General features: G+C 38.5%; 4 protein-coding genes and 1 pseudogene across 6 annotated transcripts; 2 read left to right on the top strand and 3 right to left on the bottom strand.

Moving 5' to 3' along the window:
- Positions 1-719: 719 nt before the first annotated feature.
- LOC110702175 (agamous-like MADS-box protein AGL62) lies at positions 720-2,163 on the top strand. The gene has a single exon (XM_021879852.1). The coding sequence runs from the start codon at positions 917-919 to the stop codon at positions 1,622-1,624; it is 708 nt and encodes a 235-aa protein (XP_021735544.1). The 5' UTR covers positions 720-916; the 3' UTR covers positions 1,625-2,163.
- On the bottom strand, positions 2,065-5,165 carry LOC110702174 (annotated as a pseudogene).
- A 924-nt stretch (positions 5,166-6,089) lies between these two features.
- On the top strand, positions 6,090-10,094 carry LOC110702172 (SEC12-like protein 2). The gene is made up of 10 exons (XM_021879849.1): positions 6,090-6,449; positions 6,661-6,755; positions 7,174-7,324; positions 7,772-7,863; positions 7,960-8,059; positions 8,334-8,409; positions 8,535-8,655; positions 9,263-9,379; positions 9,466-9,533; positions 9,658-10,094. The coding sequence occupies exons 1-10, from the start codon at positions 6,219-6,221 to the stop codon at positions 9,756-9,758; spliced, it is 1,152 nt and encodes a 383-aa protein (XP_021735541.1). The 5' UTR covers positions 6,090-6,218; the 3' UTR covers positions 9,759-10,094.
- A 285-nt stretch (positions 10,095-10,379) lies between these two features.
- LOC110702173 (heavy metal-associated isoprenylated plant protein 4-like) lies at positions 10,380-12,004 on the bottom strand. Its single transcript, XM_021879851.1, has 3 exons — positions 11,367-12,004; positions 10,956-11,043; positions 10,380-10,872 (listed from the first exon to the last, which is right to left on the bottom strand). The coding sequence occupies exons 1-3, from the start codon at positions 11,568-11,570 to the stop codon at positions 10,538-10,540; spliced, it is 627 nt and encodes a 208-aa protein (XP_021735543.1). The 5' UTR covers positions 11,571-12,004; the 3' UTR covers positions 10,380-10,537.
- Positions 12,005-14,217: 2,213 nt separating this feature from the next.
- On the bottom strand, positions 14,218-17,852 carry LOC110702171 (pentatricopeptide repeat-containing protein At1g80150, mitochondrial-like). 3 transcript variants are annotated; one of them, XM_021879847.1, is made up of 4 exons: positions 15,928-17,852; positions 15,120-15,243; positions 14,605-14,767; positions 14,218-14,517 (listed from the first exon to the last, which is right to left on the bottom strand). In XM_021879847.1, exon 1 carries the CDS (start codon positions 17,417-17,419, stop codon positions 16,130-16,132), a length of 1,290 nt encoding a protein of 429 aa, XP_021735539.1. In that variant the 5' UTR covers positions 17,420-17,852; the 3' UTR covers positions 14,218-14,517; positions 14,605-14,767; positions 15,120-15,243; positions 15,928-16,129. The 3 variants fall into 3 exon arrangements, with proteins under 3 accessions (XP_021735539.1, XP_021735538.1, XP_021735540.1); XM_021879846.1 differs by lacking the exon at positions 15,120-15,243; XM_021879848.1 differs by lacking the exon at positions 15,120-15,243 and having other exon boundaries at positions 14,615-14,767.
- Positions 17,853-25,133: the final 7,281 nt, after the last annotated feature.

Raw genomic sequence — 25,133 nt, 5'->3', positions numbered from 1 at the left:
TATAGACCACAATCCAACGACGGGAGTTGTTTAGAGAGTTGTAAAGGATAGGTGCGGAGTAACATCTAAGCTAGCGAATATTTGTTATCTCAACACAATAAGAAACATATTAGCAAGATACGAAATTTATAGTAAAAAATATTTGAACCACTTTTAATAATGGCTATAAAACACACACCTAAAAAAAAACCTTAGAAATTATTTGAATAATCAATCAATATATAATGTATATTCGCCCTTAACGCTACATATATCATTACCCAAAATGAATTACTTAAATATATACGAAGTATATACAAAGCATAGTTTAGCCCATACAAGACCCTAGGATTCTAACTTCATATTCAATGTCATTGTCTAAATTTGAAACTTTCATGGCTTAGTTGTACAAAATTAACTATGTTGTTTTTACACAAAAATATAATTATATAAATCAAAAGTTAAATATGTCTCATGTAGTTGGACCTACATTCAATAAAAGCAATAAAGTATTTACAAATATTACAAGGTACGAAGTAATAACGAAGGAAAAAAAAAAAAAAAACTAAAATTCAGGGGAATCCCAAGTACAAATGTAGTAATATGTTATTTCTAATAACTGAAATAAATACACACATAATTGACTTTTAAAGGTCAAATGCTTCTCTATGTGTTTTGGTTGTTTTATGATTAAATCTATCTGGTTTAATACACAGTGAACATTTGATGCACAATGCTTACAAACTAAATGATAATAAATCTCCATAATGAGAAAAATATTAAATTAGATAAGATATTTTAAACTCCTAAATCTGCAATAATTGGTAAAGAAGTAATGAAATTAAGTTTTTAAAGCCTCCTTAAGAACCACACATCACCCTTTAAATACCCCCTCAAGTTAACCTCATTTCTTACAACTACACAAATTAGCTTTGTCATGTCTATTCTTTCCAATTCTTCTAACATGGCAAAGAAGGAATCGAGAGGTCGTCAAAAGATAAAAATGGCTAGGATTAAAAACCCAAGTCATAGACAAGTAACCTTCTCAAAACGCCGTCTAGGGTTGTTTAAGAAGGCTAGTGAAATATGCACTCTTTGTGGTGTAGAAGCCGTTATAATTGTTTTTTCCCCTGGCCAAAAAATTTTCTCTTTTGGATACCCAAATGTTGATTCTATAGTCGTTCGTTACCTTAGTCGTAACCCTACAAGTCGGCAAACATCGAGCAATGGTACCAAATCTGAAGGCGTTGGTGGTCAACAAAGCTCTACTATGCGCGAACTCAACTCGCAGTTAACCAAAATTCTTGATCTCCTAGAGGCTGAAAAGAGTAGGGGAGATGTGTTTAACACCTTAAAGAGGAAGCCTAACCAATGTTGGTGGGAGGCGCCTATCGATAAACTTGGCTTGCATGAACTCGAAATTTTGAGTGCTTCAATGGAAGATCTTAAGAAAAATATAGCTAATCAATCCATGTTTCTAGAGAAAACAATCTCTTCTTCATCAGCTTTAGGCATGAACAAAGGTAATGGCGCCGGAGTTTCTGATCAACAACATTTTGACCTTAAATCTATTGAGGCCAAAATTGAAGGGTTTGCTCTTCCTGATCATCTAATTGCCAACTTTCATGCACCAAAATTCTTCTAATATTGCCTCTGTTTTTCTGTTTTTTGACTAGCATCTCACTAGTCCTACCTACAGGTTTTTTTTCCTCGTTTTCGCTACGGTTGTTTTCTCCTCGCTTAGGCTATGGTTGGTTTTTTTGTTCTTCCTCTGTTGAAATAATTTCAATTTTGGAAAAATATCTACAAGTTCAGTATGTAATAATTTCTTCATGCAATAAAAGTAGCAGAGATTCTTCTATTTGGTTTTAGCTGTCTATATATCACTCCTACTGTTACATGTTGCCTAAATCTATCATTTACTGACAGCTACTCATATTAATTACCATTTTTCGGTTACCATATTTTGCTATGATTATTATTGCACTTGTACACGATTTATATTAAGGCCATAAAGTATTGACACTTAAATTTTCAAGCTAATGGCATATGAAATCAGAAAAGTAATGTCAGAGAAGTACCTACTGTCGGAGAAATAATGTCATTGAAATTGTTTGAATCCCCGAATTTCATGTGTTTAACTGATATTGCTAAATGAAGAAGATCAATACAAAATACAGAAAACGGTAATGGCAATAAACCAATGTTAACAGACAAGACTCATGAGATATACAGTGAAAATTACAGCATGCTCTTTGTTCCACATAATCTAATTCTTAGGAATGTTTTTGCCGACAATTTTTGCTGGTGCTAGCCGCAAGAGGTTTCCTGGTTTACCGGGTAAAGCCCCTTTGATCATGACAACACGAAGATCAGTGTCAACCTTCATGATCTTCAGCTTACGGATCTTTGTTTTTGTTCCTCCCATCCTTCCAGGCATTTTCTTGCCTTTGTAAACATGACCTGGAGTTGTTCCAGCTCCAATGGATCCCAAGGCTCTATGACTTTTTGATCCGTGAGTCATAAGACCTCTCTTGAAGTTGTGCCTTTTAATTCCACCTGGGTATTACATAACAAATTCAGAGCAATGCAAAAACTTACTCTGTATCCTTGTGATCAGGGAGACTCATATCAATAATCGACAGGTAAAACACAGGTAAAGAAGGACAATGTGATAACTGATAAGCACAGAAGTAAGAGATACATGAGAAATCAAGTCAATCACCCACAACGCCAAACCAAGTACTCTGTACAAAAATTTTATTACCACATCTACAGAGTCTTTTGGTTTCTGGTTGCAGGTATCTGACGATTTTGTGTACACTGGCATACTTGGCTCTGGGAACAAAGCAGGCAGCTACATTGTATGCAGATCTAGGAGGTTCTGTTCCGACTGCTACATATAGGTATACTAAAAGGTTTGGTTGTGTTTAAGCTGCTAATGCTGTTACTTTAGAACACACTGGTTTACACAACTTTGACAACCTGCTTCATACGCAGCAAGTTGTTTTATGGTTTATGGAGTGTTGACAGCGTCTTATATAGTTATATTGTTGTGCCTCTAAAATTTAGTGGCAGCACCTTTTGGTTTCAGTTTGCCAAGAGATTCTTATATACACCTGGGTGCAAGGTGCAGCTAAATGTATTTTTTTGGTTCATTTGGATGATTATTCCCGGGTGTATATATGAATTTTCACCGGTTGCCTAAAAAAAAAAAAAAAAAAAAAAAAAAAAAAAAAAACGAACTTCTGTAATGTCTGTACATGCTGATAAGCTGGTATCCTATTGCTATATTTTGTGAAATATAAGTGGCATCAGTATCTCAGGTGAGTTATTGGTGATTGGTGTCCTTCCTAGAAAGTTCATCAGGTGAGAATATAAAGCCTTCCTTGTACTAGTGTTTGGGAATGGTGTTTCAGTAGCTGGTATACTAGCCCTTTGTGGGTACCTAGCTCTTTTTTGTATCAGAAAAGAACTATCGATTGGTCCTAGATGCTTCCTAATCGCATAAAAGCCCTAAGAATCACAGCCAAAGACATAGAAATGTATAGGCTATGTTGTTATGTTCAGAAGCCCATCTTTGGACTGAAAAACTAGAAAACAGACTTCCTTATTAAAGGTAAATTTCAGACAAATGTCAAAATGTTCAACAAGTCTTAAAAGGTGGACCAGATAATTACTCTAACACTCTACATCAATTAGCTTATCTCAGCATTGTAAAACATACTAAAGACAATTAGCAACATATAAATATAATGGAGAGATCATGAGTGAGAGAGAGAACCTTGGAACCCTTTTCCAATGGTTGTACCAGAGACATCCACCAAATCTCCTTCCTTGAAGAGATCCTCAAACAAAATCTTCTGGCTGGGGGTGAAGTCATCCACAGATACAAGTCGAAACTCCTGAAGATGACGCATGGGAATAACACCTGACTTGTTCAGGTGCCCAAGCTCGGGCATGGTGAGCTTACGATCCCTAACCCTCTCGTAACCCACTTGCACTGCATTGTACCCATCTGTTGACTCCGTCTTCACCTGAGTTACTATGTTTCCCTCCTTGAACCCTACCACAGTGACAGGAACTACAGTACCATCCTCCTCGAAAAAAACTCATCATTCCTAGCTTAGTACCCATGACACCAACCCCAGCCTCCACACTCATCTTAATCTCCAAACCCCCAATTGCTCTTCTTAGTGGTGTAGACCTAGGGCTGACAGATTTTAGTTTGATAATCTGATTCGGGGAGCAAAGAAACGACGAAGACAGACTCAAGGACTGAAACTTAGGAGTACCCATGACTGAACATGATGAAGATACAGTTTTCGAATAGTTCAAGCTCCGTTTACTGCTCGAAAAAGTGCAGCTACTACTTTTTACAGACAATGTGGGTGAAATTGTTGCCATGATGGCACTGTAAGCACAGAAAAATCCACAGAAGTTGAACCCAAATTAATGAATGTTCCAAGGAAAATGCAGCAAGATGTTAAATTGGATTTCAGACACCAAAATCTAAGTCTTAAAGCAGATAATATCATCAAATTGTATGTATAGAACAACAAAATGGGTAAATTATAATTAGAAAAGCCAAGCTACTTAACAAAATTATTCAAACAAATCAATAATTATCCCACATTTCAAAGTAGAATGAACCTTAATAATGATCTGAGCAGAGAGAAATATCAAAACTTTCAGGAAATTAAATAAAAATTACCCCATCAATTAGGTGAAAATATGCGCAATTTCAACAATTCCCACTAATAAAATATAGAATTACCCATGTTCTAAAAAAGATAAAAGAAATATTCGTAACATCCAGATAAAAATTCAACATTCTTACCTAAATAAAAAGCATAAAATCAATTAAGAAGAGGCCAAATTCAAGAAATTTTGCCAGTAACTATACATTATAATGACCCAATAGAGAATTACATTAACGAGAAATTGAAAATTTAGAGCTTACAAATTGTGATTCTAGAAGTAATAACTCAAAAATTGGAAGAAGAAGAGAGAACATAGCAAGAAGAAAATGCAGAAAGCAGGAGGGAAATTAAGGAGGCATACCTTTCTCCAGTGAGCAACTTTGGAAGTGAAAAGAAATGAGAGAAGGAAGGAAGAGGATAATGAAGATAGATAAGGAACTAAGAAAGTATATGTCTCGTGGTTTGCACGTGGTTTTGTTTTGGTCTAGCACATTTATTTTACTTTGTGTTTTGGACTTTTGGTTATTTGTGTTGGGCTTTTTAATACTTTTTGTGATTTGGAAAAATTATTTGAAGTGATATTAATATTAATGGTTGAAATTTGATTTTGTCATTTTGAAAAGTTTTGGCAAAATTAACTTGAGAATGAGATGGTAGTATAATTAAATTGTTAATAGTTATAGAGCTTATTTATTAGGTCTCGTTCCTTTCACCTTATTTTTGCTGAACTGAAATTATTTTTATTAAACTGAAATTATTTTTACTGAACTGAAATTATTTTTGCCGATTTGAAATTATTTTTACATAATATTTTTTTTCAAGGTGAAGTGAATAGGGCCTTACTCATAATTTTATAATTACAACATTTTGAATAGTTGAATGGTTGTCTTATGCATTATTTTGTAGAAGTCAACTAGTTTATTTGGTTAAAGTTTTGGAGATGAAATTGAATCATACCTACATCATTGCTCTTGAGGTTAGTCTCGTGAAAAAAAAAAAAACGCAAAACTAACTTTATGATCGTACAACCTAAGATAAATTATACTTCGTAATTGATTTGTAAATCACTACATCTTACACCAGTGACCTATATGAACCTATCTTTAAAGTTCAAACCAACTTAGTTGAGCTTATTTTTTTTTGCAATAAACCTAGAAGGATAAAGTCAAAAACATGTAAATTCATGTAGTTGATGCAATTGAACCCTTTTTTTTTTTTTGAAAAATTGAACCTCTCTATTAGACCTTCCATAACTTAAAATTTATTTTTATTTTTTAAAAAAAAAAGAAAAAAAAAAGGTATTTTTTTTAAAATAAAAAAGAATTACTTCATAAGTTTTTTTTTTTTTTTTTTTTTTTTTTTTTTTTTTTTTTTTTTTAAATACAAATCCAATTCAGATTTCAATTTGTATGAAGACAGTCCCGACCCAAATTGACACCTTTGCCTTGAATTGCGTTGAAACTTGAAAGCTGAAAGCTAAACTTCGACTACACAAACCGGAGCAAGAGAAGCGAGAAAGTGAAGAGAGAGAAAAGAATGGAGCTTCCCAACACCCAAAGATACGGTGTTCCTCTCTACGGAGCTTCCTGGGTCCCTTCCCACGCCATCAGATCCACCGATTCCGCCGATCCTAAATCCGACGACGCCGACTATCCGTCGGAATTTCTAGTCCTCGCTGGCGGTGGCGGTGAAGGCCGTAGCGGAATCCCCAATGCTGTTCTCCTCTCCGAATTCGACTTCGCTGCTGATTCTCTCTCTCCTGAACCTGTAAGATTATCGCTAATTTCTGAATCACGATTTTGGAATTTTGTTTGTTAAAGATTGGAATTGATCGTGTTTTCATCTGGAAATTGTGAATTTGTGTGATTGAATTGTGAATTTTGGTTATTAGATGATTAATTGAATGATTTTATGGTTTAGAGGTTATAGTGTGATGTGGAAAGTGATTGATTTTGGTATTTTTTTGTGTGTGATTTAGGTTTTCAGAGTTGGAACTGCTAATGAATTGCCTTACAGAATGGCTGTTCATCCTCGAGATGACGGTCTTATTTGCTCTTTTCCCAATAGTTGCAGGTAATCTAATATCCGAGGCCTTATTTTTTGCTATTTAGAAGATTTGTTTTGAATTATTTGATGTATAAGATATTGAATTTGGATGAACTTTTGATCATTTGTTTGAAAAAGTGGATCAATAAGGTTGTACATTAGACTCAATGTGAGCAATTTATGTTGGACAGTTTCAGTTGGATTTTAAAAAAGGGAGGCAATCAAAACTTGGGAAGTATTATTTAACTTACATTTAGTCATTGGTATGACCTTTAGTTTTCGAGATGACATGGTCATTTTCATATGAGTTGTACTTGCAGCTTATCCATTTTCGTGTAACATAGAGAATTGCACAATGTTGTCTCTCTGCAACTATATGCTCAAGTGTGGATGAATTTCGTGTGTCCAATAGATAGCTAATCTAAACCTACTTTGATTTATATAGGTGGTTTGATTGGGACATGACTAATGATAATGAAAATGGAAGACTGGGTTTAGTATCATCTGACAAAGTGAGTACTAAGTTGGAAGATGTTGGCCAACAATTGGCTTTAACATTCAGTGAGGATGGCTCTTTACTTGCTGCTGGCGGTGAGGTAAATATGATTCTTTACATTTCTGCTCATGTTGAATAAATATTGAGTAGTATGTACTCTGATTTTCTTTGCTTAAATTGGTAACTTCTTTGTTCATGTACATAGTACTGTTTATGCTTCTTTAATAGCGAGCTCTCTTTATTCTTCATGAAAATATTCTGCTGTTCTTCTTCTCCTCGGTTCCTTTAGTGTATTGCTAATTAAAGAAAAGTTTCATGATTATTGAGTGTAAGGAGTCTCTCTTATCATTGCATTGGGATATATAACCATTTTAAATGTACGGAAAGAATCGATATTTAACTTGTAAGGAGTCTCTCTTATCATTGCATTGGGATTTATAACCATTTTAAATGTGCGGAAAGAATCGATATTTAACTTCATGGTTTTCGTATGTCAGAGTTCTTATGATACAATATGATATGATTTTCCGATTTTTTTGCAGTACAGGATGGCAAAATAAGGGTCTTCAAGTGGCCTAGCTTGGAAGTTCTATTTACTGAGGAGAAAGCATATACTTCTGTGAAGGATCTACATTTCAGGTTTATATTCTAGCTGCTTTAATTATATATGGTCAAATCTTAGAACTATAAATCATGTATGTGAACTTTATATTTTGTTGAATTTCTATTTTGCAGTATAGATGGAAAGTATTTGGCCTCTGTAGGAAGTGGTGGTCCTTGCAAGGTTTGGGATGTAACCTCATCAAAAGCCGTAGCTTCTTTAGCCAAGGAGAATGTGAGAATCGTAACCCTTTTTATTATGTTTTCAATTTTCTTTGTAAGTTGTAGTCGCACTTGTTAAATAGTGTCTTATATATTCAACTATAAGACTGTCGATTCAGACCTGCCTGTGGGTAATGGTGTCAAGTACCTTTTTTTTTTTTTTTTTTTTTTTTTTGAATAACGGTGTCAAGTACCTCATATATATATGTTTCTGTTAGTTTATAATTTCAATATGGTTCTAGCCCTTTAACCTGCATTTGTTTCTGACTTGGTAATGTTTGGTGCAGGACGAAATTTTTAGGTTTTGTAGATTTTCTCAAAGTAGTGAAAGGGACCAGGTTCTTTACACACTTGCTATGCGAGGTAAGTTTTTTTTTTTTTTTTTTTTTTTTTTTTTTTTTTTTTTTTTGCCAATTACCACTGTACTCTTGTGATCTTCCAGAAGAGATATCTTTTAATGGTTAGCAGACTTTTCTTTTAAAATGTAGGTAAAGGTGGGAGTATTATATCCTGGAACACCAAATCCTGGAAAAGAATAACTTCGAAGCATATTGTCCGGGATGCAGTTACAGCATTCAATGTCTCAGTTGATGGAAAGCTCCTTGCCATGTAATTGTTAATTTTTTTTCTTTCATTTTTCTTCCTCCCCAACCTCCCCTACTATTTCCCTTCCCTGTAGACTCACGGAGCTTTTGCACTATTGATCAGTTTCTCTGTTTGTTATAATTTGGAATACATATTTGTAGAATGTGTAGGGCTAGTCGTTTGTGAAGACCCCTGCGTTTGATTGATTAACTTGAGAACTTTTGGATCCATTTTCTTCTTAATATAACATCTGCTGTCATTATGAAATTAAAACTCCTCTAAGGAGTCAAAGACTGTTCTGCCTTTGTGTTCTTGCTCTTTTTTTTTTTTTTCCTGTGTGTGTGTGTGTGTGTGTGTGTGTTGGTGTATATAAGCTGTCCAAAAATGAGATTACTACTGAAATATTTGGATCAACCTTTTTTTGGGGAACTGAATTCAATACAGTAATTTGTTATGTAGTTATGCACTTGTGCTCCCTTGAATGAAGCTAGGTTGGTGTACTGGTAGAGGGCAAGATGGGAAATTTTGGGCTGGTTGAAGGTCCTACAACATATGCTTGTATAAATGTATAATTGTATGTGTATATGTTGTATGTTTGCTTAAGATTTTCCACTTTGATGTATACTTGTAGTGGGACCAATGAAGGGGACCTTCTGATTATAAATTCATCAAAGATGCAAGTCCAGATGAATGTAAAGAAAGCACACTTGGGTCTGGTAACTGCTTTGACGTTCTCACGTGATTCAAGGTTAGGAAACATTGCCTTTCATCCTATTTAAATCATCTGTTTTTACGAGTTTAGAGTAATCATTGAAATTATTGCTCTATGTCCAGGGCTTTGGGTTCTGCTTCCATGGATTCAAGCGTGAGGGTGACACTGGTTCAAGACAAAAGTGCCAATGGTTTGTCCTTGCTCCGATTCGAAGCTTAAATTACATCATATTCATCAAAAGTGCCATGAAATTTCTCCTTATTAGTAATCATTCCAATATGTTTGAGTCCTGAACTTTGTTTTGGTGGATGCAGGTCTCAACTATTGGATCATCATCTTCATTATTTTACTAGCTATTGCCATGTACTACTTGATGAGTCAAGGATTGATTCCAGGAATACGTACCCAAGTCTGACTAATGGATTTTTTTTTGTCAAGTCTAAAAAGTTTCACGATGATCCATCATGGTTGAGATACATTGAAGCCTCTTTCAAGTAGAACATGTCTAGAATCCATCCAAGATTGCTTTGTACGAACTGCTCTATCTATGTAATTTCGGAATTCTGACGGGTGGATGTGTGGCTGGGACAAACCTCAATAATGTATTCATATTATTCGATTAGACAATTGGAATTTTTTTTTTTGAACAAGCTTACATACAAATTTTCATATAGCTGAGGGGTGAATTGTGAGTATATGCGTACTCTATATGTTCCAATTTTAAGTCAAAATAATTAAACTTAGCATATGCTGAATTAATCCTTCCATTTTAAAATGCTCATTATTATTATTATTATTAATTTTTTATTTTTTTATTTTTTTTTTTATTTTTTGATGCAATTTAGAGTACTCATTATAATTCTAATGTAACAAAAAAAAAAAAAAAAAGGATCAATGTTATTCGAGATTGGTCATTGTTTTAAGAATTATTGTGACAAATGATGTCCAAGGCTGTCCCTCTTTAAAAAAAAAATATTTGTTTCATGAAACTAAACTAAACGTGGAGAAGCGCTGGTCAGGATTCAAGAGCATGGGATTTGTAAACTGGCGAAAGATTGGAAGTTGAATCCTTATATAGCCTTTGGTGTTATATACAAAAACATGTTGGGACATTTTACAAGTATAATCACGGTGTAAACGATTTACAAATGTCGTGTTAATCATGCAATTACACAATCGTGTAGGAGTGTGTTATTACATGATAGAGCAAGCATTTGGATCTTCATCGCTGAACCACTGAGGAGCATAGACGTAGTGAATAATGTAAGGAGTATTACTTGCTTTAAGCTTCTCTTGCACGTTTTTCACTTCTTCAACGTCAATGACTTTGTTTGTGGTTTTCGTTTCCTCTACCTTCTTGATCTCTTCTGTCTTTTCTTTCTTCTCTTCCTTCTTTATTTCCTTGGCAGTTATGAGTTCTGCATGTTTGTGGAATTTACTTCGTATGTGCTTAACCAACTTCTCACTTTCAATTGTACCCTCAACAGCAAGCGTCTGAGCTTTCATATCCGATTTAACATTATAGATCCCTGTTAATAACACAAGGAAAGATAAATGCAACTATACAAGGTACGTTTATATTTGTTTCATCCAAAAATAGTCGTCGTTATACCTTTATGTCTTAATAGCTTCCTACGAAGATCAGCCTCGCATTGCTCACAATGCAGATGTACCTTCACTTTATGGGTGAATACAGCCACCTGCAAAATCCACAAGGAGGGAGTTCTTAGGTTTTTCTTTTTTTCTTTTTTTTTTTTTTTTTCCGGTGCAAATGGAGTACTTGGTATATTAGGAAAAAAATGAGGTAGTTATAACCATGTTATTATTAGAAAGGATGCTCCCATATTATGTCAAATTACTTTAGAAAACTTTTCGAATTTTGAAAGTCTTGTCCATATACATCATTATAAGTATATCACTATGCTAGTTGTACATATAAGACATAGAATACAGTATATGAAGTTTCTACTTATCTAGGGCTAATTTAGATATGGCCTCAGAATAAAACCTACAAATTACTTACTTCTTTGGTCTCCTTGACAACTTTCTCTACCACAACTGTATGTTTGTAGTTTTGTTCAACTTTTAGTAACTCCACCTTCCTCTTGCTCAACCTCTCTAGCTTCTGGTGGATCTTCTTCGAATCGAATGCTCCCACAACCTTTACTTCACTCTTCTCGAAGTTTACATCTACAGCACGAACTCCTGCTTGTTCAATAGATGGCATTGGTTCAGAAAAAGAGCATTGAATGATACGTTTACAGCATTTAATTACTAAAAATGCAAAGGAAAATGGCACAGGCTTAGCAGAAGAGTTGTGGAATTTGTGATGCAGGTTGCAATATTTGGTATGTGAGGACTAAGTTAAAAATTTTGACCTCATAAGTTTTGAAGACAACATATTACTGTAAAATTGGCCTTGATCTTAGCATGGTAAGGGCAGGCCATAGCCAAAAGAAGTCCGGACCATCTGGCCGACACCTCAAGGCAAAGGAGATGCATCCAAACCTGGTAAATCAGGCTGGCCCGTATCATAAGAATGGCTTAACCAATTAGGTTGGCAAATAGGCTGCCGAATTCTAATCAGGCTAGACCATATGGCATCAGTTCTACAAATCTACATTGCTTTTATTTGATACACAACACTACTTTGGATATCTATTCTTACCTTTAAATCACAAGAGAACAGCAACATGTACCTTGGATTTTCAAAAGGGGACTCCTGATCTTATGAGCACATTCAGGACAATGCAGGTTAAGTTTATAGAAGGCTCCAGAGATACCTTCTTTCGTCATTTAAGTTGCTCTGCACAGAACAAGCCCTGGCGATTTCTGATATTAGTAAATGAAAACACAGTGCTCCTATGTATAGATGAAGGTTGCAGGAGAAAGATTATTCCTGATTTTGTTGTCACCTTAGTAGACAGATACTCAAAATGTTAGCAATGTTAGGGAAAACGGTAGGTGGGAATTTGCTGTGGGTAGCTCACTTGCTTCTGGAAACTTAAACTTACAGCAACAATGGCTTCTGTAAACAAAACTAGTACCAGAACATTCTTACAAACCCAAAAATTTGTTTTACACCATTCATTAGCACCCTTGGTCAAAATATTAACCACTTTAAATTTGTCAAGTGGCTAACTGTGAGATGAAGTAGTTGGTTGTGGGCAACTTACATTTGAATTTCCTGTCACTAGGGTCTTTAAGAGATTAATTAATGTGGTGAACTAAACAAAAGGTAGAGGCAACCAAATGGTTTAGTCAACACGGGCCAACCAGGTCAATGACCACAAGCCAATATGATGTTCATTCATGACATGAGCTAAATTGAGATCAAGGACAAAACATCTCAACACGATTGAGAAAAATCGTAAACAAATACAGATCGAGCATGGCTAAAGATCGAATACGTCTGTGCTTAGTTTTTTCATACTTCAGCTTATTTCATCAAAAAAAAAGAGGAACTAACTTTTCCTTCGAATTGTATTCAGAAACATAGTCAACATTTATTACATTGAAAAAACATTGACGTTCTCAACCAATAATTGCAACACAGAATACACCAAATAAATAGAGAATAATATGTCAACAGTAGCAGTAACAAACCTACCAACAAACCACCTCGCTTGTGCTATTGCAACTATCAACTCAATGGCAACATAATTTATGAGTGATCCATTTTGGTAACTCGACCTGCTACAACTTAATTTTCTGATAAAAGAGTCCAATCCATTTACAAAGATAAAAAGCGATAATCAATGAAGGGCCACATGTTAGAGAATGAATCTTGTAAAACCGGGGAAACAGTCACGTCAAAGCCGACATACCTACTACCAGAAAGAGCAAAGTCATCCCTTGATCCTAAACATAATGTCACAAAAGTAATCGTTCACTATGCAAATAGACAATGAGAAACCCAAGTATAGAACCAGTCATGGAAGGACAAAAAACTATGAGTCAAACCATAATCTTTTCGAACAGTTGAAGTACAATGTGGTGGCACACTCTTAGCTTCTGAAGAAAAGCATGACAGATATAAATAGAGCTAAACAGAAAGGATGTATCATAATATATAGAATGAACAGATCAATGCATTGGAAGCTGACCAAGTGCTAGGTGCTCTAAAAATCCTGACTAGTAGAGTTGAACACAGTTCAGACTCCAGCTGCCCAGCATGTCCAGCTTGATCAGGCACACATAAACAATAAAGACCCATATCGTCAATCTTCGATATGTCCATATTCCAGATGTACAAATAAAGGGATGTGCTAGCATGTCCTTTTTGTTAAGGAACTCAGAAATCAAAAGCACCATAAAAGGAGCATGTGTCCATCTTCCAGATGTACAAATAAAGGGATGTGGTAGCATGTCCTTTTTGTTAAGGAACTCAGAAATCAAAAGCACCATAAAAGTAGCATGAGTCAATCTCTGGGCATGTTACAGTGTAAGCAGTCATGTTTGGAACAACAGCATGAAACATGATATGTTCATCAAGAAACTTAATTAAGCATATGCTCACACTCATTTAGTTAATTTGCGTGTATGAAGTAACTTGCAAGTGGCAATAGGATTTCCAAGGGCCTGCAACAGAAATAATTTTGAGCTAATGGAGTTTCTGATGCATTGCATGTCTAGAAGGCACACAAGAAATTGACGATAACATGAAGACAAACTTCCAAACCTAAACATATGCATGGAGAAGATAAAACACATTTGACTAAATGGCTAATTGACTACGAACATCTATCCAATTACCTCAGAAGCATCAAATCCAAGCCTTTGATATTGTCATAATGAATATTCAGTAGGGTGACAACTGACAAGAAGAGACACTAACACAGCAGAAGAGGGAAGTGAAAAGGAAATAGAAATTCTTAGACCAAATGCAACTTTTTCATTGCTTGAAAAATCAGCTATAGAATGGAAAGAATTACAGAGAGGCGTATTGTATTTTCCCATTGTATACCAATTTCTAAGAATAATTGATCTATAAATGAATTAAAGAATCAATAACTTTGAAGCTTCTCAAAGTTGTGCTCAAATACCCTATCCATATGAGGCTTGTAGGAAAAATTGCCCGGAAAAAGCCAAAAAAGAAGGCTAAAACTTCCAATGAGAGAAAAATGAGAGACTAATGCCACAGGCAGCTTTGACTTCTGCATAACTGGAAATTCCTGAAAGGCAGTGAGCTATCTGTATCAGTTGTAATCTTAAAATCCTTAGCATTAAATGGATTTAAAAAAATAATGAACCCAAATTACATTTTCATACTCGCTTTCTTCCCGTTAATACCAAAATCAGAACAATGGCAGCAATTTGACAATGGTATCCATTATTATCAACTTCATTCTTGGACTGCCAGAGGGCTTTCTGGAATCACTTTACACCCTCTGAAGTTACTCCTGTCTATATACTTCCCTCATGCTGCAATAGAGAAAACCAGTTTTTATAAAAAGTCTTATAGGGACTTGGTTGTTTTTCAAAACAAAAGCATTGACACTCCACAACAGATAGTGTAATGCATTAAAGGTTCGTTAAACAAAAGACTACTCATAGATTCAATGAAGCAGTCACTCATAATAAACAGCTCCAGATAAAGAAAATTGACAACAAGCATATGAAGACAAATCCTACTGAAAACCTAGAAACACATCATGCTATCCAGAAAAAACAAGAGATATCATTGATGTTCACTTAGGTGGCTAAGATGGCTGGACTAGTGTAAGTGTGCAACAATATGGGGATACAATGTATCTTATAAAGTGGTTTCTTATACCTCCTCTGAGTCCTCTTCAAAGATTTTGTCCAAGCCAAGTTTTTGCAGTCTCTGACATGCATCATTTAACCAATCTCAGACTTGGTCTTCTCTAATATGTGCTGCAACTTTCCACTCCAATTTTCTACAGAAATTTTAGGTCAACATTTCTGATTACATCCCTGAAAATCAAACTAGGGCAATGTCTTTGGAACACCAGGAGCAATTTAACCTATTTGAAGGTGGTCAATTGTTAACAAAACAAAAAAAAAGCACTCAAGTGTCCCTTTGTACATTAAATTATGCAACTAATTCCACAACCTAACAAAGAAATCTTAATAAGTCACCTGATTAATGATGGTTTTATCAATCCTTAATTCCTTATCAACCAAATCACCCATAGGAGACCAAAGTAAGAACGGCATTAGCAATACCTTTCGTCACCTTTTCATTTCAAAGATCACACATAAATTTTGCTAGTGTTTCAAAAGCGTCTGAGAGCATAGAAAATGCATCCCAGCCACAATGAAAACTCAATTTCACAAGAAAGAAGCCACTTTCTAGTGCAAAAACAAGTGGCAACCTTTCTCTTAGCCAGCAAAACATAAAAAAAAGTCATTACACAAGAATTCATCTTAAGACCCGTAATCACATGTGTAAATATACAATAAAAATGAAAGGAATTCACAATTTGCATTATATGGACTGTCTTATCCTGTTTGAAAAGAGGAAAGCTAGCAAGTTATGTGTATGTCATGCAATCATTTATAAAAGCAGCAAAAAAGAAAGGGAGAGAAATTTGTTGATTGAAAGACAAGAAGCAACTTACCACAATTGGGAGGCAACATTTACGGTCAGTTCATCAAAAGCTATAGGACACAAAAGAACACAATTGTATTGTCCCTTGGATGCCTAACCCATACAATGTCTCATGCCGTTCTAATTCTCAATACCAAAGATAGTAAATAACACCAACCAGCCAATGTAGCTTAGGAAGATGATATGATATGAGCACTTCAACCCGTCAAATGTCAACTTCTTGCTAATATAGCTTTAAAAGCATCCAACTGCCTCGCAGGAAAGGGAGGATGTCTTCTTTGAGCCAAATAAAATATCATTGCAGCCTTATCTAATTCTCCAATACTCTTTAAACCCTTAAGTAATGTACAAATGGTGTCTACATTCGGAGTCCAGTTTTTCTTCATGCATTCTTTGCACATGAGATATGCACAATTAAAATCCCCTGCCATGCATAAGTAATGTACCATAGTCTGATAAATTTTAGCATTAGCTTTATAACCCCGACCATGTAAGGCCGAAAAAATCCTTTTGGCCATATCAAAAAACCCAGCCCGACAAAACCCTTTGATTACCAAATTATAAGTAACTTCATCTGGTTGCATCTCTAGATTTTCCATCAAGCCCAGCAAGTCATTTGCTTCCCATGCTCGCCCTCTACTTACTAAAAATTGGATTCTAGCATTAAACGTAGCAATGTTAGGATAACATCCCTTATAAGCCATGAGATTCCACAGTCCATTTCCAATCTCCCAACGACCATACTTGTAGAAAGATGATATAAGAGTCGTATACGAAACAACATCAGGCTTTATCCCCGCCTTTTCCATCTCTACCATCACTAAATAAGCCTTATCTAATATTCCCATCCCACAAAAAGCATTAATCACAATATTAACTGAAATCACATCAAGCTGAACCCCAAACTCCTGAGGCACCTTCATAAGGAACAAATTAATAGCTCCCAAATCACGGGTCTGACTCAATACTTTCAGGGCAGCATTGACAGATTTTACAGTCCTTTTACAACCAAACAAATGCATATTATAGAACGTATCGACAGCTTGTTTAACCATACCTGCCCTTCCGTACAACATTATAATCCTAACAATAAAACCCTCCCTCCTACCCTGAGGCAAGGACTTCTGATGCTCAAGCAAATGCTCAATGTAATCATATCTCCTTGCACCCGCCAACCTCGAAACCGTATCCTCGAAAGCATACTTGTTTTCAATAACAAGACGATTGTGGGCATTATCCTTGAACAGTTTAAATAGCTTATCTGGGTCTCTCTCTTTCTTAAGCTTAATAAGAGCTGGTTCTTCCAACTTAGGTTTAATCCTTGAATCAGCATTAACACTACAATTACTACCACTATTAATATCATGATTACTGCTAACACAGCTACTTGAATTGCTAATTGTTGGCGTATCAATGGCGTTAAAGGGTGAACAAGAAAGATTACGACCAACTACAGAAAATCGACGAATGGGTCGAAATGAAAGACAAAATCTTTGAATCATTGCTAATATAAGCTCTTGAATTCAAAATCAAAAAAGGGTTATTCACAATCTTGTTAGTTCATGCTAATTTTGGGAAAATGGGGATCAAAATTTTCGATTGAAACTTGAAAATTGGCAGAAATTATAAGTAAAGAATCATGAATTTAATGGGATTAACATAGATTAATGGGAGCATACCTTGAAACCCAAACTTGGAGAGAATGTATTTCTGAAGAAGGTAATGGAGGTGGGGTGTTAATGGCGGCGGCGGGCCATTATCGGGGAAGACTGAGACGTGGGGGGTTTTGGGAGCGGAAGAACGCTCGGTTAGGGAGGTGGATTACGTTGTTTTGGTTTAAACCCCTAAAAATTGAATCAAGTCAATCAACTATCAACTTTGTTCCCTTACACAAGCTAAGCAAGAGTAGAAGAAATTAAATTGGCTCGATGCCGATTGCCGAATACACTTAACAATGAAGAATATGGAGTTATATGGTTTAGGTTTGGGTCTATGGAGCATGTGGATGGTGTGCTTAGTTGGTTTTGCTAAGGAAGTGGAATGATGTTGCAAAATCATGAGACGCGTTAGTGCAAAAAGAAGTATCTCTGTGATGAATGGAAAATATAGAAGGCAGAAGTCGGAAATTGGATGATTTAGAGCAACAGGTACATGTTGTGCTTGGCAAGGACGTGTTGTTCTCGACGATTTGTCCATGTTGCTTCAGCTTTTAGATTTCGAAACCTTTTGGAAATCAACATGCCCGTGTCGTTTTTTACGCGTCCGTAATGACCCAATTTCATAGGCACACGTTGCGAATCCTCTAGTTTATTAATGCTTGTTATAAAACTTATAAGTTATAACCTAGTATAAATACCCCTTGTAGCTCGTTTATGGTAGTCTTGACAAATTCTAACCCATTTCCTAGGGTTTCAAGGAGAGAGTTAGAGCGTTTGAGAGAGCATTCCACAAATAAGATCCTTGTAAATCATCATCCATCCTCCATTGTTACTCTAGCTTCATGCAGTTGTTGGTGTTTTTTTCCCATAGCCTAGTTTATTTCACAAATTCACGGTATTTTTCGTGCGCCTTTTACTATTTCTCTTCTAGTTAGCTTACTTAGTTCCCTTTTGTTGTTGTTGATAATTGTGGGTAATCAGTTAATCACAAAAGCATTACTGTGGCCTTTCATTAGCTATCACATGCAATTACCAATGAGCCACTTTGTTAAATGTACTCTATTATTGCAAGGTGCAAGTGCAACATAAATACAATTAGTATGTATCCTAACTCTTAAGACATATTTGAGACTCCTTTAGTTTTAGGCCTTTTGTAGGCGCAGAGGTTATAATGACTAATGACTATGAATCGGGCCTTCATAAAGTAGTTACGAAACATTATTCTCTAATTCTCAGTATTATGTATTGCTCATTGCTCATTGCTCATTGCTCATTGCTCAATGGATATTTGCCGAGCAATCTCCTTGATTAACAAATAAATCTTGCACACCAATTGACATTTTTGTGATAAAATTGACATACAATCTACATGATTAAAAAAACAATCTACTTATCTTGTATTTTCTTCTTTTTTTTTTTTTTTTACGAAAAAACTCAATTGTATACTTGTATTTAGAATAGACCAAACAAAAGTTAATTCCAAAATTTCAATATAGTAATAATGACTGGGAATCAAAATGAAGAATATTTCAACACTCTAAACTTTCACCTATCAAATACAAATTCAAAATCATCATATATCTATACCTTATTGTTGTTTATGACAAAGTTTTTGGTGTACTTAATTAATTGTGACTAAGTAAACACGTGGGATAATATTATTAATGGTGTTGTTCATGTTGGTTAGCTATATGCTTAGACATCTCCTTTTCGGCTAATTCATCTGCCTTGGCAACATGCAAATCCATGGCTGCTTCAGCTTCTTTTGCCTCCCTCACCTCTTTTGCAATATCCTTTCTTGTTTGTGCTATCTCTATCTCATCCTGCATTATCAAATCTCAAAAGATTATATAAAAACGACAAATAATTAATGACACTTGTTTCGGGTGAAAACAATGGGACCTTGCCGAAGGTCCGATGAAACGGAGAAGACTAGATTCGGTCCAAGTAATGTTGGGCCGAAGGTTTCCTGCACAGTAAACACACGTAAACTAGCCTCGGGGGTGTTGCCGAGGAAGGCCCCTCCGATGCTAAAGTCAGTACAATGTGTAGAAAGAGAACACTATGCAAGAGAATTTGTTGCTTGAGGCTTTGCTTGAATTAATCAGAATCTATGTAAAAATGTAATATTGATGGCTTTTATACCTCTTCATACATGGAGAAGTTGGGCCTTAGCCCAATTGGCTTGCCTTGAGGGCTGATCTTTGACTTTAGCACAATTGGAGAGATGAACCTTGACCTTGGGCTTTTAATTGGATCATTTAATGCCTAAGCCCAATTGGACTAAATTGGACCCAAACAACTTGCCCCCCAGACCCGATTTGGAAGGATGACGGGTCGGGTTTGATTTAATTCAGAAAAGGAGGGAAGTGAATGATTTAATTAATCCAAAAATTTGAATTTAAACCGTAATTAATGAGATAACAACGGTTAAGGCGGATGATTGTGGAAGTTGGACGGATAATGGGCAGTTTAATCGCAAGGTCGTGTGTTTAATGGTTACTTAGTGGGGTATTTAAGAGAAATTGAAACGCGGACTCCCCGTATTCCCATTTCTGGAGATATAATCAGAGGCGCGTCATCTCTCCTCACTTATTCACCAACACAAACCCAGAATTCTCGAGAGAACCCAAGAACCCGCATCAAAACTTCGCAAATTCCCCGAGCATTAAGCTTAGAAACTGAGACTTGCCACTACGAACTCGTAAATCGGCAACTTTCGCTTCAGATTAAGGTAAATTCCTTTAATTTTAGTTTATTTTTCTTCGAATTCGAACTCCTTCCCTCTTTTTTCGACTTTTTTCTTCGAAATCATCAATGGCAAGAGGAGTTAGGGGTAGAGCCCGTGCTCCAAGAAGAGCAAGGCCAATTCCCGATCCTAGGAACAGGATTGGGGCCTGGAATGGACAAAGGCCAGAGTCTGACCCTGCTGAAGGGATTAGGGCGACTCCAATTTCCTCGGCTCCTCCTCAGAGAACGGAGGGGCCGAGCGCTTCTGGGCGGGACGATGAAGTTCCCGCTGTCCTTTGGGATATCCTCCCCGGGTTTTCAGAGTGGGAGGATGCCGAAGTAGCTTCGGCCATGATAAAGAACCGCCCCTACTCATGGTGGGTGGGGAATGCCGAACAGTATCGGTTTGCCGAACAAATGGAGCTGCATTACGGCATCCTTGAAGCTCATGGGTATTGGTGCCGAATGCCCGTGGCATCCGATAGAATCCATCGTCCACCCCCGGGGTATGTGGGGGTGTACACAAGACAACTTCAGTATGGGCTGAGGTTCCCTTTGGACGTATTCGTCCGAGACTTGCTGATCCATTACAATATTTCCCTATGTCAGCTAACTCCCACTAGCATCCGAAGGGTGATGACATACTTATGGGTCTGCAAGTTCTTCAAGTATGTGCCGAACCTGCACTGCTTCAAAAAGCTTCATCGGCTAGTGCCAAATATTCAAAGTGGGCACGGAAGTCATGGTTCTGGGTGGTACCGGATTGAGTCTCGGCCTCAGTACCTAACCATGTGGCCGAACGACTCTTCAGACAAGGACTGGAGAGGTCAATGGATTTGGGTTAGGGCACCCACGGACCCGAGCCACCCTTGCGTCTTCAGCGCTCCCCGGTACCTTGCTGAGCCTGATCCCGACATGGGAAGTCTAGGTCCCCCCGCAGATAACGGGCCAGATCCGAACCTTAATCAACAGAACATCTTCGGCAAGCTGCCGAACCGGGGGGGGGGGCAGCGGCCGAATGCAGCATATCCCGGAGACTTGGCTCCCCGATACGCATTATGTTTTCCAAGAGAACATGCTAGCAGCTGTTGGCCTCAGCCGAAAGTTTAAGGATGGTAAGCTTCTTCGGCTGGGGCCGAGGCTTTTTAATTATCTCTTTTTCTCCTCACTTCGCTTTTTCTATGTTGTGCCAGCCTAACTGAACTGACCTTTCCCCTTTTCTTTTTCAGAGCGGGACGAGACCAACGTCGGCATTAACTACGCTCGTCTTGGCGTCAACCGAGAACGAGTTGTAACTGATCGGGCCCCCTCCATCACTGAACCGAGGCATAGGGAAGTTCATCTAGACTATTCCCACTTCCAAATTGAGGCTGTTGCTCTGTATCAGAGGCAGAAGCCTTGGTGGAAGAAGAGAGATCCCTGGTTTCAGCTGCTGGACGAAGAAGCTGAAGCTGCCCGTACGGCCGAAGAGGTTGCACGGGTTATCGAAGCTTGTGAAGGAGGAGAAGGGTCCTCCAGGGCTGTTGAAGAGGAAGCTGCAGCTAGGGCAGCTGAAGAAGACGAGGCTTTGCTGAAGACCTCGGTGAGCTTTCAAACTTAACTTTGTCTGTTTCTGTTTGTTTTTTTTTTTTTTTACTCACACTCTTCCTCCCCCCTGTCTTTTACAGTCTGAAGAGAGTAACAGACACAGAGAAGGGAAAGCCCCTGTTCGTCCCGAAGACCAGATACAAGAAGAGTCTTCAGACTCAGACATGGACGAGCAGCCGCTTCAGAAAAGGCGCCGAAGAATGGCCATCATCGGCCCGCATGACTTTCAGCGGAGGCCGATGACCATCGACGTTGAAATAAGGGAACCTGAGGAAGGCAATGGATCGCCGAGGGTTCCCCGGCCACCACCTCAATCACCTCCAAAGACCCCTCCGCCACCTCCTGAGATGGAGGTGGATCAGAAAACTCCCGAATCTAAGGGAGGGGTCCAAGAAGAAGTTCAGGAGAGTGCCGTTGAGCACAAGAATAAGGATGCCGTGATGCCCAGTGCTGAGGGTTTCACGGCAGACATTGCAAGAGAGGTTGAGGCTTTCGTCCTCACCCCTGAAGAAGAAGAGGTCATAATAATTGACTCTTCTGAGAAGGATGATGCTGAGCCATCCAAGGCTAAAGAAGCTCCGTCGTCATCCTTGCCTTCCTTCCAGACTCTGCAATCTGGAGAAATGGGTTTCTCGGCCCCCCGAATTCCAATCCCAGATCACATCTGGGACCTCATATGGGGTCAGAACCGAGAAGGTGTTGCAGCCTACTTCGGCGATTTTGCTGGCACGTCCGAAGTAGATAGGGCAAGAATCTGGTCGCTGAAGGCCACTGCTGGGATGGGCGAATCCAGCAGATCAGTTCCTGACCCAGCCAGGTCTAACCAACTGCTGATGATGCAGGTGATTTTCCTTGCCTTTATTTCCTCTAAAATTCAGCTCTTTTTATTTTATTTATTTTTTATTTTAACTTGTGCTCCTGTTTTCAGTTCATGCACAATCAGACTCTCACAGTAGAGCTGATAGATACCCTACAAGATAGGGTAGACGCTGCCGAGCACGACAAGAAGGTAGCCGAAGAGGAGTTAAAGCTTGCTAAGCTGAAGCAAGCAGCAGCTGAAGAGAAGCAGCAGAAGGGTGAGGAATACGAGAAAAAAGCTGCTGAAGCCCTCAAAACCTTCTGCGACGCTATGGAGAAGGAAGTTTTTCCCCCACTGATGGAAGGGGAAAAATTCCTCCAAGAGCACATGGGAGTGGACGTCTCCAAATTTAAGGCTGCCATTGAGAGCCGAATCCAGGAAGGAGCTGCTGCACAAGCTGAAGTGCAGCAACGGCTAGAAGCTCTTGAAGCCAGCAGAATGGCTGCTGAAGAGCTTCTCCAAGCCAGGGATGTCCAACTCTCAGAGGCTGTTGCTGCTGCTGAAGCGCAGAGAGCTAAGCTCCAAGAGGCTGAGGATCAGCTGATGGCCAAAAAGGAAGAAGTGGCCCAGGCTCAGATAGAGGCTTCCCAAGTTCAGCGGGAGCTGAATGAGCTGAAAGGTTCCTCCTCCAAGCTCGCCGATGAGCTGAAGAAATCCAAGGAAGACTTGGAGGAGACCCAGAAGAAGTTGGCTGATGCTGAGGCTCTACTCAAAGTCCGTGTCTATACACAGGAAGAATATGAAATGGGTTTCAAAAACGGGTTCAGAGTGTGCCGAAGAGTCTGCCTTCATGCTGAGCCGAAGCTGGACTGGTCCAAATGTGCTGAATGGGTCCAGAATCCCGAAGACCCTCATATGAAGTATGCAACTCCAGTCGAAGCTGAAATCCTTAAGGCTGAGGAAGCCGAAGAAGAAGCTGAGAGAATGGAGTTGAAGGCTGAACAGAGGGAAAGGGAGGCTCGGCAGAGTGCAAAGCCTGCTTCTTCTGCTGCTGGGGCTGAGACCACCATGAGGCCCAACAATGCTGACCAGTCTGATCCTCGGGCTGAAGCATAGGAACTCGGGCAGTCGTCTTCAGAATCTTGCTGAGCCTGATCCCGACATGGGAAGTCTAGGTCCCCCCGCAGATAACGGGCCAGATCCGAACCTTAATCAACAGAACATCTTCGGCAAGCTGCCGAACCGGGGGGGGCAGCGGCCGAATGCAGCATATCCCGGAGACTTGGCTCCCCGATACGCATTATGTTTTCCAAGAGAACATGCTAGCAGCTGTTGGCCTCAGCCGAAAGTTTAAGGATGGTAAGCTTCTTCGGCTGGGGCCGAGGCTTTTTAATTATCTCTTTTTCTCCTCACTTCGCTTTTTCTATGTTGTGCCAGCCTAACTGAACTGACCTTTCCCCTTTTCTTTTTCAGAGCGGGACGAGACCAACGTCGGCATTAACTACGCTCGTCTTGGCGTCAACCGAGAACGAGTTGTAACTGATCGGGCCCAGTTAAGGCAATATCCCAGAATTGTCCATGGACTCATGTCTTTGGAGAACAAGTCTTACTGAAGTTTGACTTCAGCTGAAAGACCAGTGTTCTTTAAAAAGACGAGTTTTGTCAGCAATCTGAAACCCAGTTACCCGAAGGCGAAGGTTTCAGACGAGGCTGAATAAAAAACCCTTAAAGAGTAGATAGAACCGAGAAAACTTTGAAAGGATAAAAAGTTGTAAACATTTATGTAAATGGCGGCTCCAAGGCCTTTCATTAGTTCAAAATGTACTTACAAAGATTGTTCTGCCCCGAAGGGTTTACACATGATATTTTTTCAGTACATCAGCGTTCCAGTGATTTTTCAACTCAGTTCCATCCAACTGCCGAAGTCGGTATGTCCCTGGCTGAAGCTCATCACAGATTTCATAAGGTCCCTCCCATGCAGCTGAGAGTTTCCCATGGATTCGGCCTTTCTGAACTGCAGCAGCATTCCGAAGGACAAGGTCTCCAATTCTAAGAGGCCTTGCATGGACCCTTCGGTTATAAAATTTGCTGATTCTCTGCTTATAAGCGGCCATTCTTTCTCGGGCTGAGTCTCTTACTTCGTCTAGGAAATCGAGAGATTCCCTCATCAGTCGCTCATTCTCAGCCGAGAAGTGGTGCACTCGTAGGCTCTCAGAGCCAATTTCCACTGGAAGGACGGCTTCGGCACCATACACCAGTTCAAAAGGTGAATAGCCCGTTGCCTCTTTTTCAGTTGTCCGAAGGGACCAAAGGGTTCCTGGGAGCTCCTCCAGCCACTTGGACTTTTGATCTTCCACCCTCTTCTTGAGGGCATTTAGGATCTGTTTATTTGCAGCTTCGGCTTGTCCGTTACTTTGCGGGTGGCATACCGCTGAATATGCC

Source organism: Chenopodium quinoa, unplaced genomic scaffold, assembly GCF_001683475.1.
Source record: "Chenopodium quinoa cultivar QQ74 unplaced genomic scaffold, ASM168347v1, whole genome shotgun sequence".
NCBI classification, from domain to species: domain Eukaryota; kingdom Viridiplantae; phylum Streptophyta; class Magnoliopsida; order Caryophyllales; family Amaranthaceae; genus Chenopodium; species Chenopodium quinoa.
This window is presented reverse-complemented; position numbering and strand designations above follow the sequence as displayed.

Coding starts and splice junctions, on each gene's coding strand:
- LOC110702175 (XM_021879852.1), top strand. CDS start 917: ATGTCTATTCTTTCCAATTCTTCTAACATGGCAAAGAAGGAATCGAGA.
- LOC110702172 (XM_021879849.1), top strand. CDS start 6,219: ATGGAGCTTCCCAACACCCAAAGATACGGTGTTCCTCTCTACGGAGCT. Junction 7,864..7,959: donor GTGAAGGATCTACATTTCAG/GTTTATATTCTA, acceptor TCTATTTTGCAG/TATAGATGGAAAGTATTTGG. Junction 8,060..8,333: donor CTTCTTTAGCCAAGGAGAAT/GTGAGAATCGTA, acceptor TGTTTGGTGCAG/GACGAAATTTTTAGGTTTTG.
- LOC110702173 (XM_021879851.1), bottom strand. CDS start 11,570: ATGCCATCTATTGAACAAGCAGGAGTTCGTGCTGTAGATGTAAACTTC. Junction 11,044..11,366: donor TTGTCAAGGAGACCAAAGAA/GTAAGTAATTTG, acceptor TGGATTTTGCAG/GTGGCTGTATTCACCCATAA. Junction 10,873..10,955: donor GAAGCTATTAAGACATAAAG/GTATAACGACGA, acceptor TGTTATTAACAG/GGATCTATAATGTTAAATCG.
- LOC110702171 (XM_021879847.1), bottom strand. CDS start 17,419: ATGATTCAAAGATTTTGTCTTTCATTTCGACCCATTCGTCGATTTTCT.